The 23,055-nt window shown below is 42.5% G+C and overlaps 1 protein-coding gene across 4 annotated transcripts in view; it reads right to left on the reverse strand.

Annotated features, from left to right (window-relative positions):
* The window catches only part of ARHGEF18 (Rho/Rac guanine nucleotide exchange factor 18), a 97,666-nt gene extending 78,926 nt beyond the window's left edge, over positions 1–18,740 (reverse strand). Inside the window, exons 1-2 of one of the 4 annotated variants that reach the window (XM_074300390.1) lie at positions 18,268–18,740; positions 2,839–2,948 (exon numbers count right to left, since the gene is read on the reverse strand). In XM_074300390.1, coding sequence (XP_074156491.1) covers positions 2,839–2,948; positions 18,268–18,274 — 117 coding nt within the window. In that variant the 5' untranslated portion in view covers positions 18,275–18,740. Of the gene's footprint in view, positions 1–2,838; positions 2,949–11,856; positions 12,049–18,267 lie in introns of those variants that run through there. The other 3 variants (XM_074300381.1, XM_074300371.1, XM_074300398.1) reach the window with 3 other exon arrangements.
* Between the last annotated feature and the right edge of the window lie 4,315 nt (positions 18,741–23,055).

Below are 23,055 nucleotides of genomic sequence, written 5' to 3' on the forward strand. Positions count from 1 at the left end.
ACCTGGGAGCTGACAGAGAGGGAAGGTCTCTGGTCACAGGTCACTGTAAAAGCTCCCTGAGCAGAGTTCATTCTGGGAGGGAAAATAGGGTCCTAAGGAATCAGACAGGACCAATAGAGATTGTTCAATCTATATAGGAGAAAAAGCTATGAAATCACTCAGGGGGTCCGAGTGGAGAACATTGGCAGAGAATCCTCAAACTGCCAAACACCTGCGCTGGAAGGGACCTTCCTCTAAACTTCACAGAAAAGGAAACTGAGTCTCAGTACAAGAGTCACAGCCAAGATGGCCGTTATCATCTTTCTTTCTTTCAGAAATTGCTTGCCAAGGCCCTTAATATCAGATCTGGTGGTTCCCCAGCAGCCAAGCCTCAGACTAAAATTCTCCACCTTATTTTCCCCTTCAAGGAGCAGATGAGGCAACTATATGGTGTGTCATAGCCTTTGCCATTTTCCTCATCTATAAAATGAGGATGAGAATAGTACCTACCTCCAAGATTTGTCAGGATAAAATCTATATATAGTTCTGTCCATACCTTAAAATTCTTTAAACATTTTAAAGATTTATTTTTAATTTATGAAATAAAACAAGCAATTCCATAGCATATCCTAATAAAAAAGATAATTGCACATGAAACTGCAAATTCTATATAAATGCTAGTTATTATGAGTTATTTTTATTAATATATAATAACAATTATGATTGTTGTTATCAGTAGCTTCCATAGGTTATTTGGATCACAGATTTAGAATTAGAGGGAAACTTTGAGGACATTGCGTCTAACCCCCTTTTTGACAGATGAGGAAACTGAAGCAAGCAGGATGAAGTGATTTACCCAAGTTCACACAGCTAGTAAATATCTGGAAGTCATATTTGAACTCAGATCTCCCTGACTCTCAGAAGCCTGGTGTTCTAACCACTGCACTGCTTAACTGTCCTGCAACATTATTACATAGTGCCTTTCTTTATGTATTTATATATTCATAGCATGTGTGTAGGCTTGAATAAGGTGATTATAGTACAACACTAACAGACAAATGTGAGCTATTAATACAGATATATGACATGTACATATGATTGCATGCACACGTATGTATCTATCCATGATCATGGCCCATGTATGTTCACACATGTAGGTGTGTTGATAGTTGTGCGCACACAGGGTCCCTTGCACACACACATGAGCTTGCATGTGGTCCGGTGGCTGCATGTATGGGTTTGTGAGGTCTGTCTGTTTGCATCTGGGTATCTGTGCATCCTTGCAAAGCTGTTGTTTTTACTACCAGAGGCTCAAGCAGTTTCCTGATTTCCCAAATCCTCTCTACTCCTCTGGTTTTCATTTTCTTGGAAACATAAACATGTCAGGACATTGTGAACTCCTCGCTGGAGGCCAGCAGAGTTTTGGCAGCAAACAGACCCAGGTTCCCTCCCACCCTCCAGTCTGGGCTACATCAGCTATAGACTACAGAGCCGAGCCTAGAGCCTGGAGCCCAGATCTCCAGCCAGACGAGAGCCCTGAACTCAGAACCAGAATCCAGTACTCTGTGCTCGGCCTAGCCCCCAGAGCTCAAGTCCTCTGACCTCACTCAGCCTCTAATTTTTCCAAATGAAGAGGTCCAGGTATAAAATGGAGAGCAGTTCCACACTGGCCCTCAGAAGACCTGGACTGCAACTCCATCTCCTACTGACTTGCTTGAAAATCTGTTTGTTTCTCTGTTCACCACCCACCCATCCATCCCATTAGCCCCCAGCCCCTTCAGGGCTTCTGGGTCTCTCTCACATTTGTGCCCTTACACTAAGCACAGTACTTTGCACTCCATCTCCCATTTCTGGGTATTTTCTTTGGCCTGGAATGCTCTAGCTCCTCATCTCTGCCCCCAGCTTCCCTGGCTTCCTTCAAGTCTCAGCTAAAATCCCACCTGCTGCAAGAATCCCCAGTGCTTTGCAATGTCTGGCACATAAGTGCCTGAGAGATGATTGTTGACTTAGAAAATACTTAATATATCCTTTGATATTTGACTGATTGAGTAACAGCTGAATAAATACTTATTCTGTGACTCTAAATACATCCTTGTCTTTTTCTGGGGTTCTGTTTCCTTTTGCAAAATGGGGAGCTGGACTCCATCTAAGATCTTCTCCAACACTGGGAGATTGTGATTGTCCAGTACAATGGGTAAGAGCTATTGTTGTATTGCATTGCATACCCAGCAACTAATAAGATGCTCGCTTGGCACATAGTGGTGCTTGGTAAGCTTTTGTTGAGATAAATTGAATTGGGGCAGCTAGGTGGCGCAGTGGATAGAGCACCAACCTTGAATTCAGGAGGACCCGAGTTCAAATGTGGTCTCAGACACTTAACGCTTCCTAGCTGTGTGAACCTGGGCAAGTCACTTAACCCCAGCCTCAGGGGAAAAAAAAAGAGAGAAATAAATTTAATTGATTCACTAGTTCTGTCCTGCCCGAAGGCCTGGCCCCCAAGACCTGCATCAGTCCTGGGACATTGTCCAGGTTCAGAGGAGACCAAATGCTGGTCAGCACTAAGGGCTTATGGGTGAGCCCTATTGGAGAGAGAGCCCAGGGTGACCAGAGCAGTGCCAAGAGTAACCTCAGCCCTGCTTCTCTGACTCTCCTGGTCCCCCAAAGCCTCCACCCCACCCACTGCCCATCCTGTTAGCCACCAGCCGCTCCAGGTCCATGTCAGCTCCTGGCTCCTCCTGCTCTAGTTTTTCAGAGCCTCTGCCTAATCCTGGTTATCTCCAGACTCAGCCCAGCGCCTTTTTCCTTATCCCCTTAGACCCAGAGTCACCAACATCTCAGCCTCCGCCCTCCAGTACTTGCCTGTTCCCCAGCCATGGCAGAGAAGAGAACATGGCTGTCAGCTTTTAGGGACACTGGGAGGGAATGGGGGCTGCCATCTGAGGGTGGGTCACAGGCCTTGCACTCAGAGCCTGTGAATCGATAAAGAGAGAAGAAATTTGTCAGTAATAGGAAAGAACCTGATGGCTAAAGAGGTGGGGAATTCTGGTCTAAGGACCCTTTTCAGTTCATCAATGACCGTTTTGCTTCCTTTCTCTGCCTCTGTGCATTGACACAGATTGACCCCTAGACCTAAACTACACTTCTTCCTACCTTTTTCCTTTTAAGGACCAGTTCAGGTACCACCTCCTCCAGGAAGCCCTCTTTCCTTGCCGGCCTACAATCTCTTGATTATTTCCCACCAGCTTCAGTTGTTTTTGCAGTTATTTGGATATATGCCTTCCCTCCCATTTCTATTGAATTATCAGCTCAGAACCACAGAATCACAGGATTGGATGGGATCACAGAATGTATCTAATCCATTTTATAACTGAGCAGAAATCTCAATTTCTGCTGAAATCCTTTAGTGATGGAGAACTCACTACCTCTAGACAGGACTCATTCTGATGTTGGAGAATTCTAGTTTTTCCTCTTTTTAATCTGGATGAAGTCTACCTCCCTACAACCCCTTCTCCTGATTATGCCTCTGGAGCCAAGAATTCTATCTGATCCTTTTTCCACCTCAAGCTTCTCCTGGGTCTTGTCTTCCTTCTCCAAGGAAAAAATCCTCAATTCCTGGAGAGCAGGGACCATGTCTCCTCTTTCTTTATATTCCAGAGTGCCTCATTTACGCTAAGTTTTTTTTTTTTTTAATAATATTTACTCAATTAAGCTGACTGCTGTCTTTCTTTCTCCCTTCCTTCCTTCCTTTCCTTCCTTCCTTTCTTTTTCTTACAGCTTTTTCTTTCTGTTCCCACACATGCCTCCCTATTTCATATCACAGACCACAGACAGAAATAGAGACGAGTGAGTTTGTGGGGAAAAGATAATGTATTCTAACTTGAGAGCAACTAAGTGATACAGTGGAGAGAGAATCAGGAATACCCGAGTTCAAATGTAGCCTTAGATACTTATTAGCTGTGGGATCCTGGGCAGATCACTTTACCCTACTTGCTTCAGTTTCCTCATCTGTGAAATGATCTGGAGAAGGACATGGCAAACCACTCCCCTATCTTTGCCAAGATAAGTCCCAGTGGGACTGAGGATAGTTCAACACAACTGAACAACGAGATTCTGGGTATACATTGAACTTAAAATGCCTACGGGACACGACATTTGGATATGAAAGACCAAAGCCCAGGAGAAAGATATGTGAAAATTGGATCTGTAGGTTTCAGAGGTATCTATATAGAGACAAAATCTGTAGCCATAGCAGAGGACATCACTAATAGGAAGTATGGAAAGAGATAGGAGAAAAGAGTTTAGAACCTTCTATTTCCTTTTTTCAGTTTTTTATTTTCAAAATATATGCATAGTTTTCAACATTCACCTTGTGTTCCAAATTTTTCCTCCCTCCCTTCTCTTTACCTCTCCCTTAGATAGCAAGTAATCCAATACATGTTAAATGTGCAATTTTTCTATATATATTTCCACAATTATCATGCTGGGGTGCTATTTTTTCAAAAGAGATTGAGAGGAGTATCCAGGCAGATAGGAAAAGAACCGGCAAAGAGAAGTGTCACCAAAAACCCAGGAGGAAAGAGAATCCATTAGGAGGCAGGAGTCTGTGATGTTAAACCCTACTGAGAGATTGAGAAGGATGAGGATTAAGAAAAGACCATTGGCTTTACTAATAAAAGGATCTTTTGCTGATAACATGAAAAAAAAATAAGAAAAACTTGAAAAACTTTAGAACTCTGATCAAAATAATGATAACCACGAGGTGAAGAATGCTAAGAGGTGATGGACTGAAAATGCAAAATGAGACATAACATTTGCTCGACTTACTCTTTGCCACAAAAGCAATTTCAACAAACATGTCAAATCAAACTTTTATGAAATATTCACTGTGGGCCAGGCTCTGTGCTAAGCGCTGGGAATATAAATAAACAAAAAGGAGAATCCCTGACCTTAAGCAGCTTTCCTCTTAAACAACACATAAAAAAGGAACTGAAAAGGGATGAAATGGAGAAGACGCCCACGTGGGAGCTAAGTAAATCCAGAGATTATAGAGAGGAACCAAAAAGGAAGAAGAGCTGAACTGAGTACTTCTTCAAAATGGAGGATTGGGAAGGAATTCAGCATTTGGAGGAGAGGCAGCAAGGGATGGAGAGATGTTTCAGAGTGGGAAGGCTTTTGGATGTTATGGAGAAGTCTAATGAGTTGGTGAGTGGGAAGCGTGGAAGTGGTGGAGTCATGTGATGATTTTTAAAAGCAAGTTTTAGGATATAGGAAAACAATCAGTAGATAGGGAGAGGCTGAATAATTGGGAACAATTAAAGAGACAACCTGCTGGAGATGGGAAGGGATGAGATCAAGGGAAGATGTAGAAGGGTCAGCCTTGGCAAGGAAAAGGGTCACTTCTTAAACAACAAAAGAAGAGAGAATGGGGTGCATTGATATTGTTGGGATTTGAGGTGTAAAACCGGGGAGAAGAGGGTGCTTGTAAGTAATGAATTTACTTTTTTTTTTTTTTTTTTTTTTTACGCTGAGGCAATTGGGGTTAAATGACTTGCCCATGGTTGCACATCTAGGAAGTGTTAAGTCCTTCTGACTGCAGGGCTGATGCTCTATCCACTGTATCACCTAGCTGCCCCCTGGATTTACTTTTTTTTTTTTTTTTTTTTTTTTTCCCCTGAGGCTGGGGTTAAGTGACTTGCCCAGGGTCACACAGCTAGGAAGTGTTAAGTGTCTGAGACCAGATTTGAACTCGGGTCCTCCTGAATTCAAGGTTGGTGCTCTATCCACTGTATCACCTAGCTGCCCCTGGATTTACTTTTTTATAACAAAGTATCTGGTGAGATCCTCTTCTGAGAGGGAGTTAGGAAAGGGAGAGGGTTTGAGGAGAGAAGGTTCAAAATAATTCATCAGGAAGGAATAAAATAATGAGGACCACTTGAAATTAGATAACAGATTTGTTCCAATCAGTACCAGAATGTTTATTCTTGGGAGCTATGGACTAATTAAAGTTCATTAAAGAAAACTGCAGATAGGAGTGATCCCAGGTTCCCAATAATTTTTTTTAACCTGAGGCATCCTTCCACAGGTTTTAGTTGATTTTAGGATTCTTTCTCACTTTGAATCACAGCAACCAGTGGTCATGGAGGTCAGAAGAGGGGATCCAGGTTAAATATGTGCTTTTAAATCTCCAGGTTGGGGCGCAGGAATAGAGTTTATCAATTTTACTCTGTCTCCAAACTTGAATTCAGTTCCATCTGAGTTGCTAATCCTGATACTGGATTCAAACTGAAACCTTTATTCTCCCCCAGTTACAATCATCTCTGACCCCAGTGAAAATATTCTGAGGCAGGAGGGGGACAAAGAAAAAGACAAAGTGGAATGGAAGGTAGGGAAAATATATCTATATTTTTATAAAATATTTTTTAAATTATATATTATATATATAATTTATAATATATAATAATATATATTATTATAATATTTAAAATATAAAATATTTTATAATTTATTTTTATTTCTATATATAGCTCACCATAGCTTTGGGGAAGGAGAGGAAAAATAGAAAGAAAGAAATTTCAGGCAGGGGACAGCACTTGAGACTGGACTCCGCAGTTAAGGAAAGGGAGGAATTAGGATGTCCCCAGAGCAGGACCATGGAGAGAGGCCACTGTCCCTGGCCAGCCCAGGCCAGCCCAGAAAATCCCACACAGGGATTCAGAACTCATCCCTAAGACTTCACAGTTAGCCCTAACCTAAGCCCCATATATGGTGCCCCAGAACCCTGAGCCCAGTCAGCTCTGGAAGGCTGAGCAAAACCTCCATCAGCAGCTGCTGCCTCCCCGCTTCAGCCGGCGCCTCCTAGCTAACAACATCATAATGTCTGCAGTGTAACACAGCTCCAGAGTTTACAATTTGCTTTACAGACATTTCCTCCTTTAATCCTCCCCAAATCAAGGGGAAGTAGGCAGAGCCAGGATTATTATCTCCCCTTTGCAGGGAGAGAATATACCTAGAATAAACAGCAGATTAGTGTCACAGTCAGTGTTTGAGCCCAGCTCTCCTTTCTTCCACTATAAGGCTACTTCCAAAGTATGATGTGAGGGTTCCGGTATAGTGGGCATGACATTTCCTATTAGAATTCCTTCTTTGAGTAGAATTTGCCAGAACCATGGTGGGGAGAGACAGTGATCTTTCTGAGCTATTCCCTGAACTCAAATGGAGGAGGAAAGGGTGCTTCAAATTAGCATCAGTGAGAACTATTAAATCCAAGAATTCTGGGAGTAGATTGTCCACGGTGGGATGAGTAAGGATATGGATGGGGGTGTGTATGTGGGGAGACAGAGGCTGGAGAGAAAAAGAAACACAACTGTTGGATACCCAGTTAACTTTGGTTCCTGCCCCACTGTCCCCACAACAGACTCAGAGTTTTCTCCGTTCTCCACTTTGTTCCCTCAGCTTCACAAAGCTATCCCCTGTATCTTCTTTGTCCTTCAGAAAGCCATGTCTCCACCCCATCATTCCTTCCCAAAGTCCAGGGAGCCTTGCCACCCCAGGGAGGCTTCCTTCATCCTAACCTCCCTGAGTGTACTTGCTGCTGGAAACCATAAATGGCTATGATTAACAACTATTCCCCAGCCTGGAGAGGGAGGTTCTTTTAAATCGCTAATCTAGATAGACCTGGGGGGTGGGGATCAGATGGGCTGCAAGGAGGATGGGCCATAGGGAGAATGAGCTGGGGGGAGACCATGGCCCTCCTTTTCCTCCCACGGTGGGACTACATTCCTGCAAACACCGAAAACCCATCACTGATTAGGGCAAAGTCATCCGCTTGGTTGCTAGAGAAGGGCTGGCTGAATACAACTGGGAGGTTTGAAACAGGGAGGAAAAACAAGGCAAGTCCTTTAGAAAGTAGACTCTGAATACCACAAAGCATTATCTATTCATTAAAGCAATCCTTTGCAACACCCTGCTAACTCAACCTAGGGTTTGCTCAATGGTTAGAACACAGTATTTAATGAAAAGGTACAAGGTTCTATGTTATGGGCCAGAACTGTGAATTTTAAACAAAGGATTCTTACAAGGTACTAAGTCAGTAGAATTGCTAGAGACAATAGTTATCTAATTCAGCATAGTTCAGTATGATTGATCTGAGCGTACAAGGAGATGTTATGGGCCAGAACTTGAAACAAGGTACTGAGTGGAGTTGAGGAGACAGTGGTTAAACCTAATTTAGCATTGATTTAATCCTTCAACAAATAATGGTTTCCTAGTGATATAATGATTGGTTTGTACTCAGTGTGGGGCATGGAAGCTAGAAGCTCTCAAGGCCAGAAAGACAAGGGCACTAGAAGCTCTCCGAGGCTGAGACAGATTCATTTGTGGTGGCTGGATGCTGAAGCACAAACCTTTCTATTCAGGGAGATTCAGAGGGCAGAGAAGACAGGCGAGAGCTCAAGCTCTCGGAACCAAGGAGAGAGAGAGGCCTCTGAGAAAGCTAACTGGGCCCCAGGAAAAGAGACAAGACTTTGAAAGAGACAATAAAGGATTTGGACTTTAAGCCCTGGCTACTCGTGTGGTGATTACTGAACTGAAACGAAGGCTGCTCCCAGAGACCCCAAGAAAACCTCAACAGAGAACATTACATTTTAAAGAGAACATCATAGTTTTATATTCATAGTATCAGGAAGTTTCTCTCTTTTTTCCCTGGTCCTAGGCTGAGGCCCAAAGCCAAAATGGGATAAAGGTTACAGATATTTGAAATAGATGCTCTCTGAGGGGATTGTCAAGGTTTTTCCAATTCCTCTGACACCAGGCACAGAATAAGGGGACTGTGGATCAAGGGGGCAGCTGGGCTAGATATATCTCTATGGTGATTCCTACTTCTGGTTTATGGCCATCCTTACCCCCAATTCTGTCCACCTCTATGCCAACCCAATCCTCTTCACCAAGTATCCAGTGCAGTCTCCATTTCCATTCTTAATCCTGTCTCAATCTACCTATTCCATCCTTATCAGATTCATTCTAATTCTTAATCCCCTTTCCAAATCTCCACCTCATTTAATCAATACAATATAATTGATAGGGTACTGGACTTGAATCCAAGTTCAGTAAGATATGGATTCAATTCCCAATTCAAAGATTTATTCCATGTGTTACTTAACCTCTTTATGCCTCAGTTTCCTCATCTGTAAATCGAGGGGATGACATTCTATGACTTCTAAGGTCTGTTCCAATAAAATTCCATCTACTGCCCATCTACTTTTTTTTCCATTTACTCCCCAATTCTCAATCCAATTTTCATTCTAACCCCAATCTCTAATTCTTCAACCCAGTCTCCATCTCGATTCTTAATCTCATCTGATGTCAGCTCAATCACCATTCCCATACCCCAAAATCCATTCTTAAGAAGGAGCTGGGTGGCCCAGCGGATAAAGTGCTGGGCTTGGAGACAGGAAAACCAGAGTTCACAAATTACTAGCTGTGTGGTCCAAGCAAGTCATTTAACCCTGTTTGCCCGTTTCCTCATCCATAAATTTATAAATCCATAAATTTATGAGGTTGGATTTACTAGCTTCCCTTCTAGCTCTAAATCTCTGATCTCCATTTCTAAACCCACCCTAATCCCCTTCTCTGTGTCCCCACCCTCTCTTATTCCTAACTCCAATTCCATCGCCATCTATCACCAAACCTAATCTCCAATCTTTATGCAATTGAAGTTCCCAGATCACTATTCTGGTCACCCTCTGACCCTGGCTGCTCCTCAGGTCTGGAAGAGGAAGTGGTGGGATTCACAATTTCTCCAAAGGACCAAATCTTTATTTCCAAGACAAGACAAAAAGATGGAGTAGCCTCTGAGGCTGTCGCTATGGGAGAGGAAGGGCTCAGTGTCCTCTTAGGTAACCGTAAGTCCCCTCCACCCCCTTGCATCCTTTCTTGCCTGTCACAACTGGAAGCAGAAGTGAACTACCTTTTCATTTTGCTAAAAAGGGAAACTGAAGCCCAGAAAGCCAAAAGTCATGCTCTCTGAGACACTAGTGTGTGTGTCCAACTCTGCCCTCTGAGGTGTTTTTGTGAGGACTCCCAGGGATCAGAATGACAGACCAATTAGGCTTTGCCGGACTGGCAAGCCCATGAAGTCACAACCTTGAGTGACTTCAGTCCTGCTCCTCCCTCCCTCCTTCTCACACAAGGGCACAGGGCTGGATGGGTGGTGTAAACGCAGCAAGGTCTGACGGGACCAGACGTGCCAGGCTTGGGGCCTGATGGAAGGTGCTGTCGGGAAGTGGAGGGGAGGGGGCAGGGGGACTCAGCATTAGTCACCGACCTGCTCCAGGGGGAAGGAATGCATTACTAAGGAGGAAAACATGTGTCAGGAAGCTCTGTTTATTTCTGCATTACCTTAGCCTGGGTTTCCTAACCTATCTGTAACTGACCCCTTTTTGGCCTGGCCTAAACCCCTTCTCCGTGACTGCTCACCCTTATTCTGACTGACCTTGTTCTTGTCCTGTCCTATCCCTCTTCCCACCAGCCACCAAGTCCCTCCATCCCATCCTGTCCCATTCCCACTGACCATTCCCACTCCTGTTATAACTAACCCTTATCTCCTTCTCACCGCTGTCTCCTGCTCCAACTGATCCCCACATGTCCGGCACACAGTAAGTGTTTAACCCCTTCTCATCCCCTTTCCCTGATAAAGTAACTCTCAGAAGAAGGACACCATGGGTATCTCCAAAGAGGTGCCTCGTTTTCTCCTGCTGATTTATGCTGTCAGTGTTTGGCCCGGGAGATCTCATAAAACACTTCCTCTGTGCTAGAATAGAAAGTCTCGTACAATCATCCCGGGGTGTAGGTTCAGAGCACATACTTTGAAAGCTCTGGCTGAGCCGCCAGGGGAGGGGCTCGAGTCCTGTGCCTGAAGATTCACAGACAGGATGTCAAAGCTAAGAGAGGTTGGGTTAGATCATTTCTAGAGCTCTTTCTAGCTCTCAAACCTATGATTTCATAAATTCCAAGAGGCCACCTAGCCCAATACCTTTACTTTACATACGGGAAACAGATCTAGCAAGGTCACACAGTAAGTCAGACTAATGATCCCTCCACTGCACTTCCTTGCCCCACCTCGGTGACTTGCCCAAATGACTTCTGGGACCAGGCTCCTGGGAACAATTCTGGAAAGTAGTCACCACCCCTTGAAAAGAAATCCAGAAAAGAGAGTGTCGCTAAGGGAGGAATGGAGTTGGCCAGACTCAAGTCATAGAATCATAGGTTTAAGAGTTGGAAAAGATCTTGTATGATGACTCCATTTTACAGATGAAGAAGATATGGCCCTGAGCTCGTTGGAGGAAACACAAGTAGTCTGAGCAAGGATCTGAATTTTCCTCTGAGTTAAATCCAGCCCTCTTTCCGCTACCCTTCCTCACAGGTACTTAGCCACAACTAGGAACAGGCCTAGGGAGTCCTAGGGAGACCTAGGGCTTGGTCTCGAGCTCAGAAGAGCAGATGAGGTCCTCAGACTACAACATGGGAGCCAGTCAGCCCTGGAAGCCAGGGATAAGGACACATGCATAGTGTGGGTGATCTTCTGTGGGCTCCTCCTTCCATCCCCCTCTTCCACTCAAGTCCAGAGGGGGCACAAGGACCCAGGAAGTCTACCAACCCCAGCCTGGCTTTGGCAAATGGTCTTAGCCTATTCCAAGCTCTTCCTTCCCAATGTCTTTTTCCAGAGATGGAGGAGCCCAAAGTTCCCACTGAACAAGAAGACACAATTCAAGCAAACAGATGCTCGCTGCCATCCATGGGCACTAGGCTGGTGTCTGTACCAGAACTAATGGGGTGTTTCTTTATGCCCCAAGTACCAGGCTCCTCTCCCCCAACCCGTACCTCTCTTGAAGGTCCATCTCTTCATCCACAGCTTTGAGAAAGAGGGCCAGGAGTGATTGAGCATAGAGTCCGCCATCAGGTTTCCCCCTGGGGACTGGGTTGGGGCCAGGCTAAGAGCAACTTCTGCCTGCAGAAACTGAAAGGACTGAAAAGACAGCGCCTGCTCTAGCTCTAGACAGTGGCTGCTCTAGTTCGGGCTGCAGCCCTGGAACAGGGGCTGCCAAGAGGGGGGTAGGGGGGTGGAGACGCCACCGCCTGCTCAGCCCGCCTGGATCAGCTGATGGGAGTCAAAGCCAGAGGCAGATAGATGCTGGGGGAGGGAACGCTCCCACCTGAGCTACACTGAGGCCCCAGCTGGCCCTGAGCCCTGGGCTACTCAGTGTTCTTCAATCTGCCAACAGTGACCTTCAAAGGATGACCCTCCATCAACCCTGCCCTGGATTCCCTACCACTCACTCTGAACCTCAGCTTCCCACACTTGGTCTTCTGACTTGAGAAACAGGGGCTAGGGGAAGGCAGGAGCCAGGAGTACCTCCCACCCTGGGAATGGAGCCCAGAAAAAGCCTTTCCTCATTCTCAGGGGGTTGAGGGGGGTTGGTAAGGGGGAATAGACAGGCCAAGACTTAGACCCCAGTTAACCTTCTGGGTGGCCTCGGGCTAAACAATTTCCTTCCCCGTGCCTCCATTTATCTAAAAGGGGAGTGGACCCAATGGTTAGAGTAAACCATTTCTAAGGACCCAACAGATAGTGACAAGTGGGGGCTGACTTAAGGCCCCTGGGGTCTTACCATTGGCCAAGCCAAGAGGCAGACCTCGTATTTTGGTCCAGTCCTGCCACCTGGTGGCAGAAAAGCCCCAAAACGTTCCCCAGCTCTAAGGGACTTAGCCCCATTTTTTGGCCAACTCTTTGAGAAGCACAGGTTTTTATCATCAAAGGAAGGCCTCATATTCCACTATTAGTCCCACCCCAGTCCTTGCCAATTAAGGTGATGAAAGTCCCATTTGGAAGGAAGATATTCTCTGGGATTCATCACCAATAATTAAATTATTGAGGGATCACTGGCTAGTGGACGTCAGAGCTCAAAGTGCCCTGGGAACTGCGGTTCTTAATCTGGACTTCATGGAATTGGGTTTTTAAAAAATCCTCTAATAAGTGTATTTCAGTAGAAATAAATTTCCTTTGTAATCCCATGCATTTAATTTTTATGCATTTAAAAACATGAATCTGAGAAGGTGTTCATGGACTTCATCAGGTTGCCAAAGGGGTCCATGATGCAAAAAAATTAGAAAATTTTTGTCCGAGAATTAGTGACTCACACGGTTCCATAGGTAGCAAGTGGAGAAGCTAGTCCTGATACTAAATGCAATGTTCCTTCCTCTTTCTTCCTGCTTCTTAGCACAGTTCCATAATTTAAACAGTGTTAGAATACAGAATGTCAGGTAAGGGAAGGATGTTAGAACATGGAACATAGAATATCAACGCCAGGAGAAATCTTAAAACACAGAATTTCAGAGCTGGGAGAGCCATTAGAACAGAACAAATCAGAGTTGGGAAGGTTCTTAAAACAAAGAATGTCAGGGCTGAAAAACCCTTAGAACACAGAATGTCACAGAGCCTAGAATGTCAGAGCCATATGGGTGATTTTAGAATAAAGAACCTAGATCACTATAGCTGAGGCCATTAAAAAGAAAGAAGAGGAAGAGGAGGAGAAGCATCAGCACAAGAAGGAGGAGGAGGAGGAGGAGGAGGAGGAGGAGGAGGAGGAGGAGGAGGAGGAGGAGGAGGAGAAGCAGCAGAAGAAGAAGGAGGAAGAGGAAGAGAAGCAGCAGCAGCAGAAGGAGGAGGAGGAGGAAGAGGAGGAGAAGCAGCAGCAGCAGAAGAAGAAGGAGGAAGAGGAGGAAGAGGAAGAAGAAGAGGAAAAGGAGAAGAAACTATGAAAGACTTAAGAACTCTAATCAATGCAAAGATGAATCACAATTCCAGAAAACTGATGAAGCACAATTGCCAGCTTTTGGCAGTGAGGTGATTAATTAACTAGGGAGAGTTGGAGACTCTTATTGTTAGGAGAAAAAAAAAATCTAGGAAAATAGGAAACAGATCTAGGCTGCTGCTTTCTCACTGGGCAGTTGTTGGAAGACTTTGAGAAGGGCTTACATCTCAGGATGGGTCATAGGGTGAATCTTATCATAGGATTCCAGATGCAGGGACTTCATCCTCTGAGAGAAGAATTCTGTGCACCTGGTGGTTATGAGCAGGGGCTAAGAAATGTAATCTCCGAAGAAGCTTAAGACATATATATTGAAGAAGATAATGACTTAGAGATATCTATAAGAAGACCTCAAAGAAGAATGCAGATTAGAAACAAGCCTAACAAGATTCTTAGAAAAGCCAGACAAAGAAAAAAACAAAGATTTAAAAAACCAAATTAGAGGAGTAAAGAAAAAATGGGAAAAAATAAGAGTTTATGCAAGAAATATATGAGAAAACTATTAATAGCTTGGTAAAAAGAGGTACAAAATCTTACTGAAGAAAAATGACTCCTTAAAAATTAGAATTGACTAAATGGAAGTTAACGACTCCATGGGATGTTAAGAAATTATAAGAAAAAAGTTAGAAGTCTGAAAAAAATATAAAATAATTGATGGGAAAAACAACTGACCTGAAAAATAGAAGCATGAGAGATAATTTAAGAATCACTGGACTCCATGAAAATCATAAACACAAAAGAGCCTAAACCTTATATATTTCAAGAAATTATAAAGGAAAACTACTCAGATTTTTCAGCTAAATTAAACAGCTGAGGATAAATTAGAAAGAAAGAACCCACATCATCTAATGAAAACTTCCCGTAATATTGTAGCCAAAATTCAGAGTTATTTTGTTCTACATTCATTTCAATTGTGACCTATTCTTCATAATCCCATTTGGGGTTTTCTTGACAAAGGTACTGAAGTGGTTTTTCGTTTTTTTCCAGCTCATTTTATAAATAAGAAAATTGAGGCAGATAGAGGTCGAGACTTGCCCTAAAACGTATAGCTAAATAAGTATCTTAGGCCAAAAATGTTTGTGGCAGCTCTTTTCGTGGTGGCTAGAAACTGGAAGATGAATGGATGTCCATCAATTGGAGAATGGTTGGGTAAATTGTGGTATATAAAGGTTATGGAATATTATTGCTCTGTAAGAAATGACCAGCAGGAGGAATTCAGAGAGGCTTGGAGAGACTTACATGAACTGATGCTAAGTGAAATGAACAGAACCAGAAGATCGCTGTACACTTCAACAACAATACTGTATGAGGATGTATTCTGATGGAAGTGGATATCTTCAACATAGAGAAGATCCAACTCACTTCCAGTGGATCAATGATGGACAGAAATAACTACACCCAGAGAAGGAACACTGGGAAGTGAATGTAAATTGTTAGCGCTACTGTCTATCTACCCAGGTTACTTATACCTTCGGAATCCAATCTTAATGTGCAACAAGAAAATTGGATTTACACACATATATTGTATCTGGGTTATACTGTAACACATGTAAAATGTATGGGATTGCCTGTCATCTAGGGGAAGGAGTAGAGGGAGGGAGGGGAAAATTTGGAAAAGTGAATATAAGAGATAATGTTATAAAAAAAATTACTCATATATATATACTGTCAAAAATTTTTTATAATTATAAAATTAATAAAAAAAAATAAGTATCTGAGGCCAGATTTGAACTCAGATCTTTCTGATGGCAAGCAAAAAGTTGGGTGCTCTATTCCATTAAATCACCTAGCAAGAACAAGTCAGTGAAGAACCAGCAGATGGCATTTCAGCAAAGAGTAAGCAAATGGTAATGCAAAGAGAAAATGCATGGCAGTAGACATCTGCAGTTTTCAGCACAGCAAAGAAAGTACTAGCATTGGAGGTAGTGGGAGGTTCCAGCTGGAAAAAATCCCAAAGAGTATGAATTGCCTTGGCTTTGAAAGTGCCCTCTTCCACAGGGATTCCCTGGCCATGTATGTACCTTCTCTGGTGGTGGGATAATATGCCCCTCTGTGTGGGGATTTTCTTTGTCACTTATCTTGCTAAGCTTTTAAGTTACATGTCTTTTGCTTTGAATTAATGTATTCTGAGTGGAAGGGGGTGGAGCCAAGATAGCAGAGAATAGACAGGACATTGCCTGAACTCTCCCTAGCATCCCTCAGAATCAACACTAGATCAAGCCTCTGAATGGATTTTGGAGTGACAGAACCCACAAATATTCGGAGTATAATAATTTTCCAGCCTAAGATATCTTGGAAAGACTTCAGGAAAGATCTGTCTCAATTGGGCAGGGAGGGGAGATCCAGGGGGATAAGGGGGGGCCTGCCACTGGGGGCTCTGACCAAGGAATGTAGTGGGAGGCTCTTAGCCAAAATACAACAGCATTGGCTGTGCTGTCCTGGTTCAGAAGGCCAGTGGATCAACAAACCAGCTGTGAGACCACCAAAGCAACTACAGAAGGCAACTATGTTCTCTGGTATGTCTGGTAAAAGAGAAACATAGATGAGATACATATGTATACACATATGTGAATTGTGGTTTTGAATAGATGCTGAGTCATAGAGTTCCTTGAATCTGTGGTAGTTTTCAGGGTACTCACTTTGGGGGGGAAGGAGGAAGAAAAAAAGGAAGGAAGCAGGGGGAAGGGAAGGAAAGAAAGGAAGGAGAAAGGGAGGGAAGAAGAAAAGAAAGTATTTATTAAGAGCTTAAAACTCCAAAGGGAGTCCCAAAGAGTTGGACACAACTGAAAGATGCCTGAGTAATAACAACAATGCAGCCACCAGGTGCTGTGCTAATAATAATAAGATTTATAGAGGTCTTACTTGTAGACTACTTAATATGTGCCAGGCATTGTACTAAGTACTTTGCAAATACTACTTCATTTGATTCTCATAACAACTCTGGGAAGTGGGTGCTATAATTTTCTCCATGTTACTATGAAGGAAACTGAAGAAAATAGAAATTAAGAATCCAGTGTTGCCCCAAACACACTAGTAATTGTCAGTGCTAAATTTGAAGTCAAATCTTCTCTCCAGGTCCACCACTTGACTATCTCCTGAATTGATGCAGAAAAAGCATCTGACAAAATCCAACACTCATTCCTATTCAAAACACTAGAGAGCATAGGAATAAATGGAGTTTTCCTTAAAATGGTCAGTAGCATCTATTTAAAACCATCAGCAAGCATCATATGTAATGGAGATAAACTAGAAGCATTCCCAATGAGATCAAGGGTGAAACAAGGTTGCCCACTCTCACCATTACTATTCAATGTTGAATTAGAAATGTTAGCTTTGGCAATAAGAGAAGACTATCCCCTGAGCCACCTTACTGAGTCAATCTGCATTAAGATGAAGAAAATATGAGAAGGAACTTAGATGCCTATTTAATATGGCTTTGAGAGCTGAGGAAGAACTCAAGACCAATCTTTTTATTTTATAAATGAAAGAACTGAGGACCAAAGAGATTCATTGAGTTGCTGGAGACCACACAAGTTGCAGAGAGAATCGGAACTAGAGTTTTGAACAAAATGCATTGCCCTTTGTGTTAGAACACACTGTCCCGGGGCCTTCCAGAGGCTGGGTGCTCAGAGACTACCCCACCCCCACCCTACACCCACCAGCTGTTCTTTCTCCCCAGTTTGTATCTGCTCCCCTTTGATGTGTGTCAAAATTAAATCTAGGTCAGAAGGACCTCTGCAAGCTTGAGAAGGCTAGGCAGGTACACCAGCCTGAGACAGACATGGGCCAGAATGATATTGATACCCAGAAGCCATAGCATGTCCCCTATGGTGCTGGGAAATATCTGAAATCCCTCCCCCCCTCCCCCAGCCATCCCTAACCCATTCCCATTCCTTTTGTCATGTCCGCAGCCCCCTTGGTCATAAATAGCAGTTGGGAATCACAGTGTCTCTCCTGATGAGCCTCAGGATCAATCTCAGAATCCAACTAGGGCCAGTGCAAGGCTTTTAGTCCCCAAATGTCATGTTAAAATATTTGATAAATCCAATATGCATACACATATTTATACAATTCTCTGCTTCAAAAAAAAAAAAAAAATCAGATCAAAACGGAAAGAAAACGAGAAAGAAAACAAAATGCAAGTGAACAACATCAAATAGAGTGAGAAGGTTATGTTGGGATCCACATTTAGTTCCCACAGTCCTCTCTCTGGGTCTTAAAAAGATTCTGACACTGTCTTTCCTCTCCCCAGAAGCCCCACAACATCCACTTTCTGCACTCCCTCCCAGAGCACAGCCAAAAGCCTTCCCTGCCCATGTAACTGCCCTACAGTTCAACATCTCCGTCTCAGCGGTTTTGCCCCGGTAACTGCCCCCACCCAGCTGCTTGTTCTCTAGATTCCGTATACCCAAAGCCAACTTACCTTGCATTGAGGGGTATTCCTGCTGCTCACAAAAATCTCAAGGGGCCCATGGAGTGAGTCCTGCCCCCCTACATTCTTCAGAGCAGAGGTCCACCGAGTCATCATTCATCTGGGTTCGGAGAAAGGGTACTAACCACAGGGCTGACCCACCCCTATCAAACTTCCTCTTTTCCAAATGACAAAGGTACTGTTCTCCCCCCCCCCCCTTCCTCATGAGCACTCCCCTCCTCCACTTCCCTCCTTCCCCTCTTCTCCCCTCCCCCACAGCCTTCTTCAGCCTTGCACCCCGCAGCTCTGGGCTCCCCTGGCCTGTTTTCTCACTGCTGGGTCCTGCAAGTTCCCTCTTTCTGCAGCCACGCAGTTCTCTAGGATGGCCAGGTCAGATCCTGCACCCTCTGCTTTCTCTCTCTCTGGACATAGTAAAGGCTGACACAGATACAGCTGCTCTCCCCTTCATCCTGTCTCTGGGGTTCGAGGGTGGAGCAAGCCGAGGGGGGTCTAGGGGAACCAACTCCCTGGGGCCTGCTACCCTCCCAAACAGCTTCCTGTGACACACGACTGAAAAACAGATTTTAGAAACCACAGGCACACACTCGCTCACTAACATGTGCTCACACATAAACCCCAACCCAGGCTGAAAAACAGACATTAGAAAGTCACATGTACACGTGATACACACACATCCCCCTAACCCCCCCCCCCAAAAAAAAAAAAAAAAAGCCTATACCCACAGCAGGGATGTGTGGAGGGCTGTATATACTCAGGTACAAATTCAGCTTCAGGTTCCATTTTGACACATAAAAGGTTCTCTAGCTTCTCATTGCCTTCCCCTTCCCCCCAGCCTTCTAAGACTATGTACGGGAAGAACGTGCCAACCCTCAGAGTTAATGGTCATAAGCGGCAGAGGTCTTGATGTTCTGCATTGGTGAAAGGCATTTCCTCACCAGGAGTTCCCTAGATAGATAAAATAGCAGACACTCCCATCTGTGCATCCAGGTACATGCATATAGAATAATAATTGCTAATATTTACAGAGCATTATAAAGTTGGCAAAGAGCTTTCCGTATATTATCTTATTGGGTCTTCATTACAATTTGTGAGGTAGGTGCTATTATTATCCCCATTTTACAGATAAGGAAACAGACTGCCAAGTATTTAGGGCAGGATCTGAATTCACCCTTTCCTGACTCCAAATCCATTGCTCTATCCAAATTGTGTATGTACATACAAAAGTCTGCACCCATAAACAAATACAACTCGGAATGGTTTGTGGGGGATTGTGTTGGGGTGTGTGCTTCCATATCTAAGTGCTTCATGGGGAAGCCCTCAGGCCAGAAAACCTGAGAGCCCCTGGATGGTTATAAGGTAGCGCTTGGAAAGAGAGGTCTCACTTTCTTATTGGAGTGAGAAGATTGGCAAGGATAGGGGGAGGTACAGAGGATCAAAGGCAGAGATCCTTGGGAGACAGGAAGATGTAAACCAGAGCTAGTCCAATTAATGCAGTAAAAAGAGTATGGTGGGTTTGTTTTTGTATTATTTTATTTTTCCAAGTACATGTCAAGATAGTTTTCAACACTTCATTTTTGTAAGACTTATGTCCCAAATTTTTCTCTCTCCCTCTTTTACCTCCCCCCTCTCTAAAACAAGTAATCTGATATACATTAAATAAATGCAATCCTTTTAAACATATTTCCATATTTGTCATTCTGTGCAAGAAAAATCAAATCAAAAGGAAGAAAAACACGAGAAAGAAAAAGCAAGAAAACAAACAAAAAAGGTGGAAATATTATGCTTTGATTCACATTCAGTCTCCATAGTTCTCTCTTTGGATGCGGATGGCTTTTTCCATCCCAAGTCTATTGGAATTGTCTTGAATTGCTGAGAAGAGCCAAGTCCATCACAGTTGATCATCACATAATCTTGCTGATATTGTAGAGTATGATGGATTTATAATCAAGGACCAGCTATAGTTCTTGTGGACCAGTGTGAGCTTGGCAAGTCCATTCTGGTCTCTGGGGCTTCAGTTTCCCTGTCTGCAAAATAGACAGTATAACAACTGTTCTTGCCCTGCTTTCCTGACAGTGAGGATGAATTGAGAATGCTCTTATGATTTAGAAACGTAATTTTATTTTGGATTTGAGAATGATTCTCCCTATCTTGTCTGAGCTTCTGCTAACTGGCCTATCTCAGTACTAACTGATATGGAAGCCTCTGACTTTATTTTTCCCATCTGAGCTGGTTCTCTCCTTAGGCAGCTTCATCCATTTATTAGTCTTAGTCTTATTTTTTTAAAAAAAAAATTTTTATTGATTTCATCCAATGTTTCCCAAATACATGTGAAATTTTTTCACATTCTTTTTTTTTTTTTAATTTTGAGTTCCAAATACTCTTCCTCCCTCCAATTCCTTCCCCTTCCTTGAGAAGGCAAGCAGTTCAATGCAAAACTTGTTATAAAAGAAAACAAACCAAAAAATAGGAAAAAATAAAGAAAGCTTAAATAAAAGTCTGCCTGAACCCGCATTTGGAATTCCTCAGTCTTCTCTCTGGAGGTGGAGAGCACTTTTCTTTCTTTCTTTCTTTCTTTTTTTTTTTTTTTAACTTTCTTTTTAAATTATAATTTCATTTTTTTATTGAAGCTCTTTATTTTCAAAACGTATGCAAGAATAATTTTTCAATATTAATCCTTGCAAAACCTTGTGTTCTAATTCCTCCCTTTCTCCCACCCCCTCCCCTAGATGGCAAGTAATCCAATATATGTTAACATGGTAGAAATATATGTAAATCCAATAGAGGCATACGTATTTATACAATTATCTTGTTGTACAAGAAAAATCAGATCAAAAAGTAAAAAAAGTAAAATTCAACACCCCCCTCAAAATAAACAAACAAACAAACAAAAAAGTGAAAATGGAAAGCACTTTTCTTTATGGGTTGTTTATAATAGCCTTGGACCATGGCCTTGATCAGAGTTGCCTTTAATGTTATTACTTCACTGGTGTCAGCCCTCCTGCAGCTCAGAACTCAAGCAGGGAGCCTTTTCCAGGGGCAGGGATCACAGGTGAGCACCACCACACTTAGATATCATTTTATTACAGTGATCATCTTCTCACTCGACAAACTCTATTTGGGAGGAAATCAAGTACTGAGAAAAAGGCTCTGGCCTTGGTGATCAGTTACCTGTAGCAACCCTAGAGAAAGACTTTTAGCATGGAAGGAATCAAAGAAGGCTATTTGATGGAATTGCCATCCTTGGCCAGAAAATTATTATTAATAACAGTAATAGAAAGTAATAGATTACTTTATCATAATATTATAAGGTTTATAATATTTTTCCACAAAGATCCTGGGAGACTAAGTGGTAGCAATAGTAAACAGCAAGAGTAATTGAATAATATAGAATATTATAATTAATAAAATATACAATTATATAATATTATAATTGCATAGAATGTATCATATAAATACTGTACTTAAAGTATAATATATAAAATACTATAATATATAATATGCTTAATTATATATAATGAATATAATATAACCATTATGTATTATAATATTAATAAGAGCTTTTGACTTGTCTTAGGTCATTAGATGAGTATCTGAGATGGGATTCTAATCCAGAGCTGCTCACTTCTAGTCTAAGACTCTGTTGTACTTTCTGAGGTAAGGGACTTCCCTGGGATCCTCTTGGACTTGGTCCTCAGACCTTGGTTGGTCCTGGGTGGGCCTGGATTAGGGAACGTGGGCAGGGCAGGAGAGGGAACTAGCTGTATCAGCCTCTGAAGGAACAGTCTGTGGAATTTGAAACATGGGGCCAAACTGGAGGGACATTCCAAGAGCTTCAGCAGACATTTACAACTCAGAAGGAATCTGGGTCAGACATTCAGGGAAAGGGAAGAGGAGGGGATCAAACTTTTTTGGAGCCCAAGGGGGCTTGGAGTTCTCTTAGTGGCCGGGCCAATTTAGATCAGCTAAATTCTGGACAGATCAAACGAGATAATACCTGTATACGCTTGGCACATAGTAGGTGTTTAATACATATTTGTTCTTTTTCCTTTTTGGAAATATTTTTGGACTTTTCCTGAGTCCTAGACCAGGCCAAAGCATTTCAGAGCAGATCCTGGGGATAGCAAACAACATAGTAATAATAAATATAATAAAAAAATAAAACGACATTGATAAAAACAAAATATCAATTACATAAAAATCTAAAATAAACGTATAAAATATAAATAAAGCATAAATATAAAAACAAAATATCAATTACATAAAATCTAAAATATATATAAAATATAAAGCATACAAAATGTATTTTGTCAAAGTATTAATATGTAAATGTATAAAATATTATATATAAATGAAATGAATAATGATATGGTAATGATATTAGTAAATAATAGTGCTTTAAGGTTTGCAAAGCACTTTATACAAATGATTTCATTTGATTTTTATAACAACCTTTTGAAGTAGGTCCTATCATCATTCCCATTTTACAAATGAGGAAATTGGGACCGAGAGAAGCATGCAGATGTAAAGTTGGAATGAATTTTAATGGTTATCAACTCCAGCTCTGTCATTTGATAGAGGAAGAAATTGAAACTCAGGGAGGCTGAGTTTCCCAGGATCTCTCAGAAAATGAATGCCCAAAGTAGGATTTGAATCCCCCATCTCCCAGAATCCAAAGCTCATACTTTACTTGCTCCCCCTCATACAGACACCTCACAGAATCTCTAAGTGTTGGAATAGAAATAGTGTTGGACTCAGAACTGTTTAGTTCTGGGTTCAAAT

Source organism: Sminthopsis crassicaudata, chromosome 1, assembly GCF_048593235.1.
Source record: "Sminthopsis crassicaudata isolate SCR6 chromosome 1, ASM4859323v1, whole genome shotgun sequence".
NCBI classification, from domain to species: domain Eukaryota; kingdom Metazoa; phylum Chordata; class Mammalia; order Dasyuromorphia; family Dasyuridae; genus Sminthopsis; species Sminthopsis crassicaudata.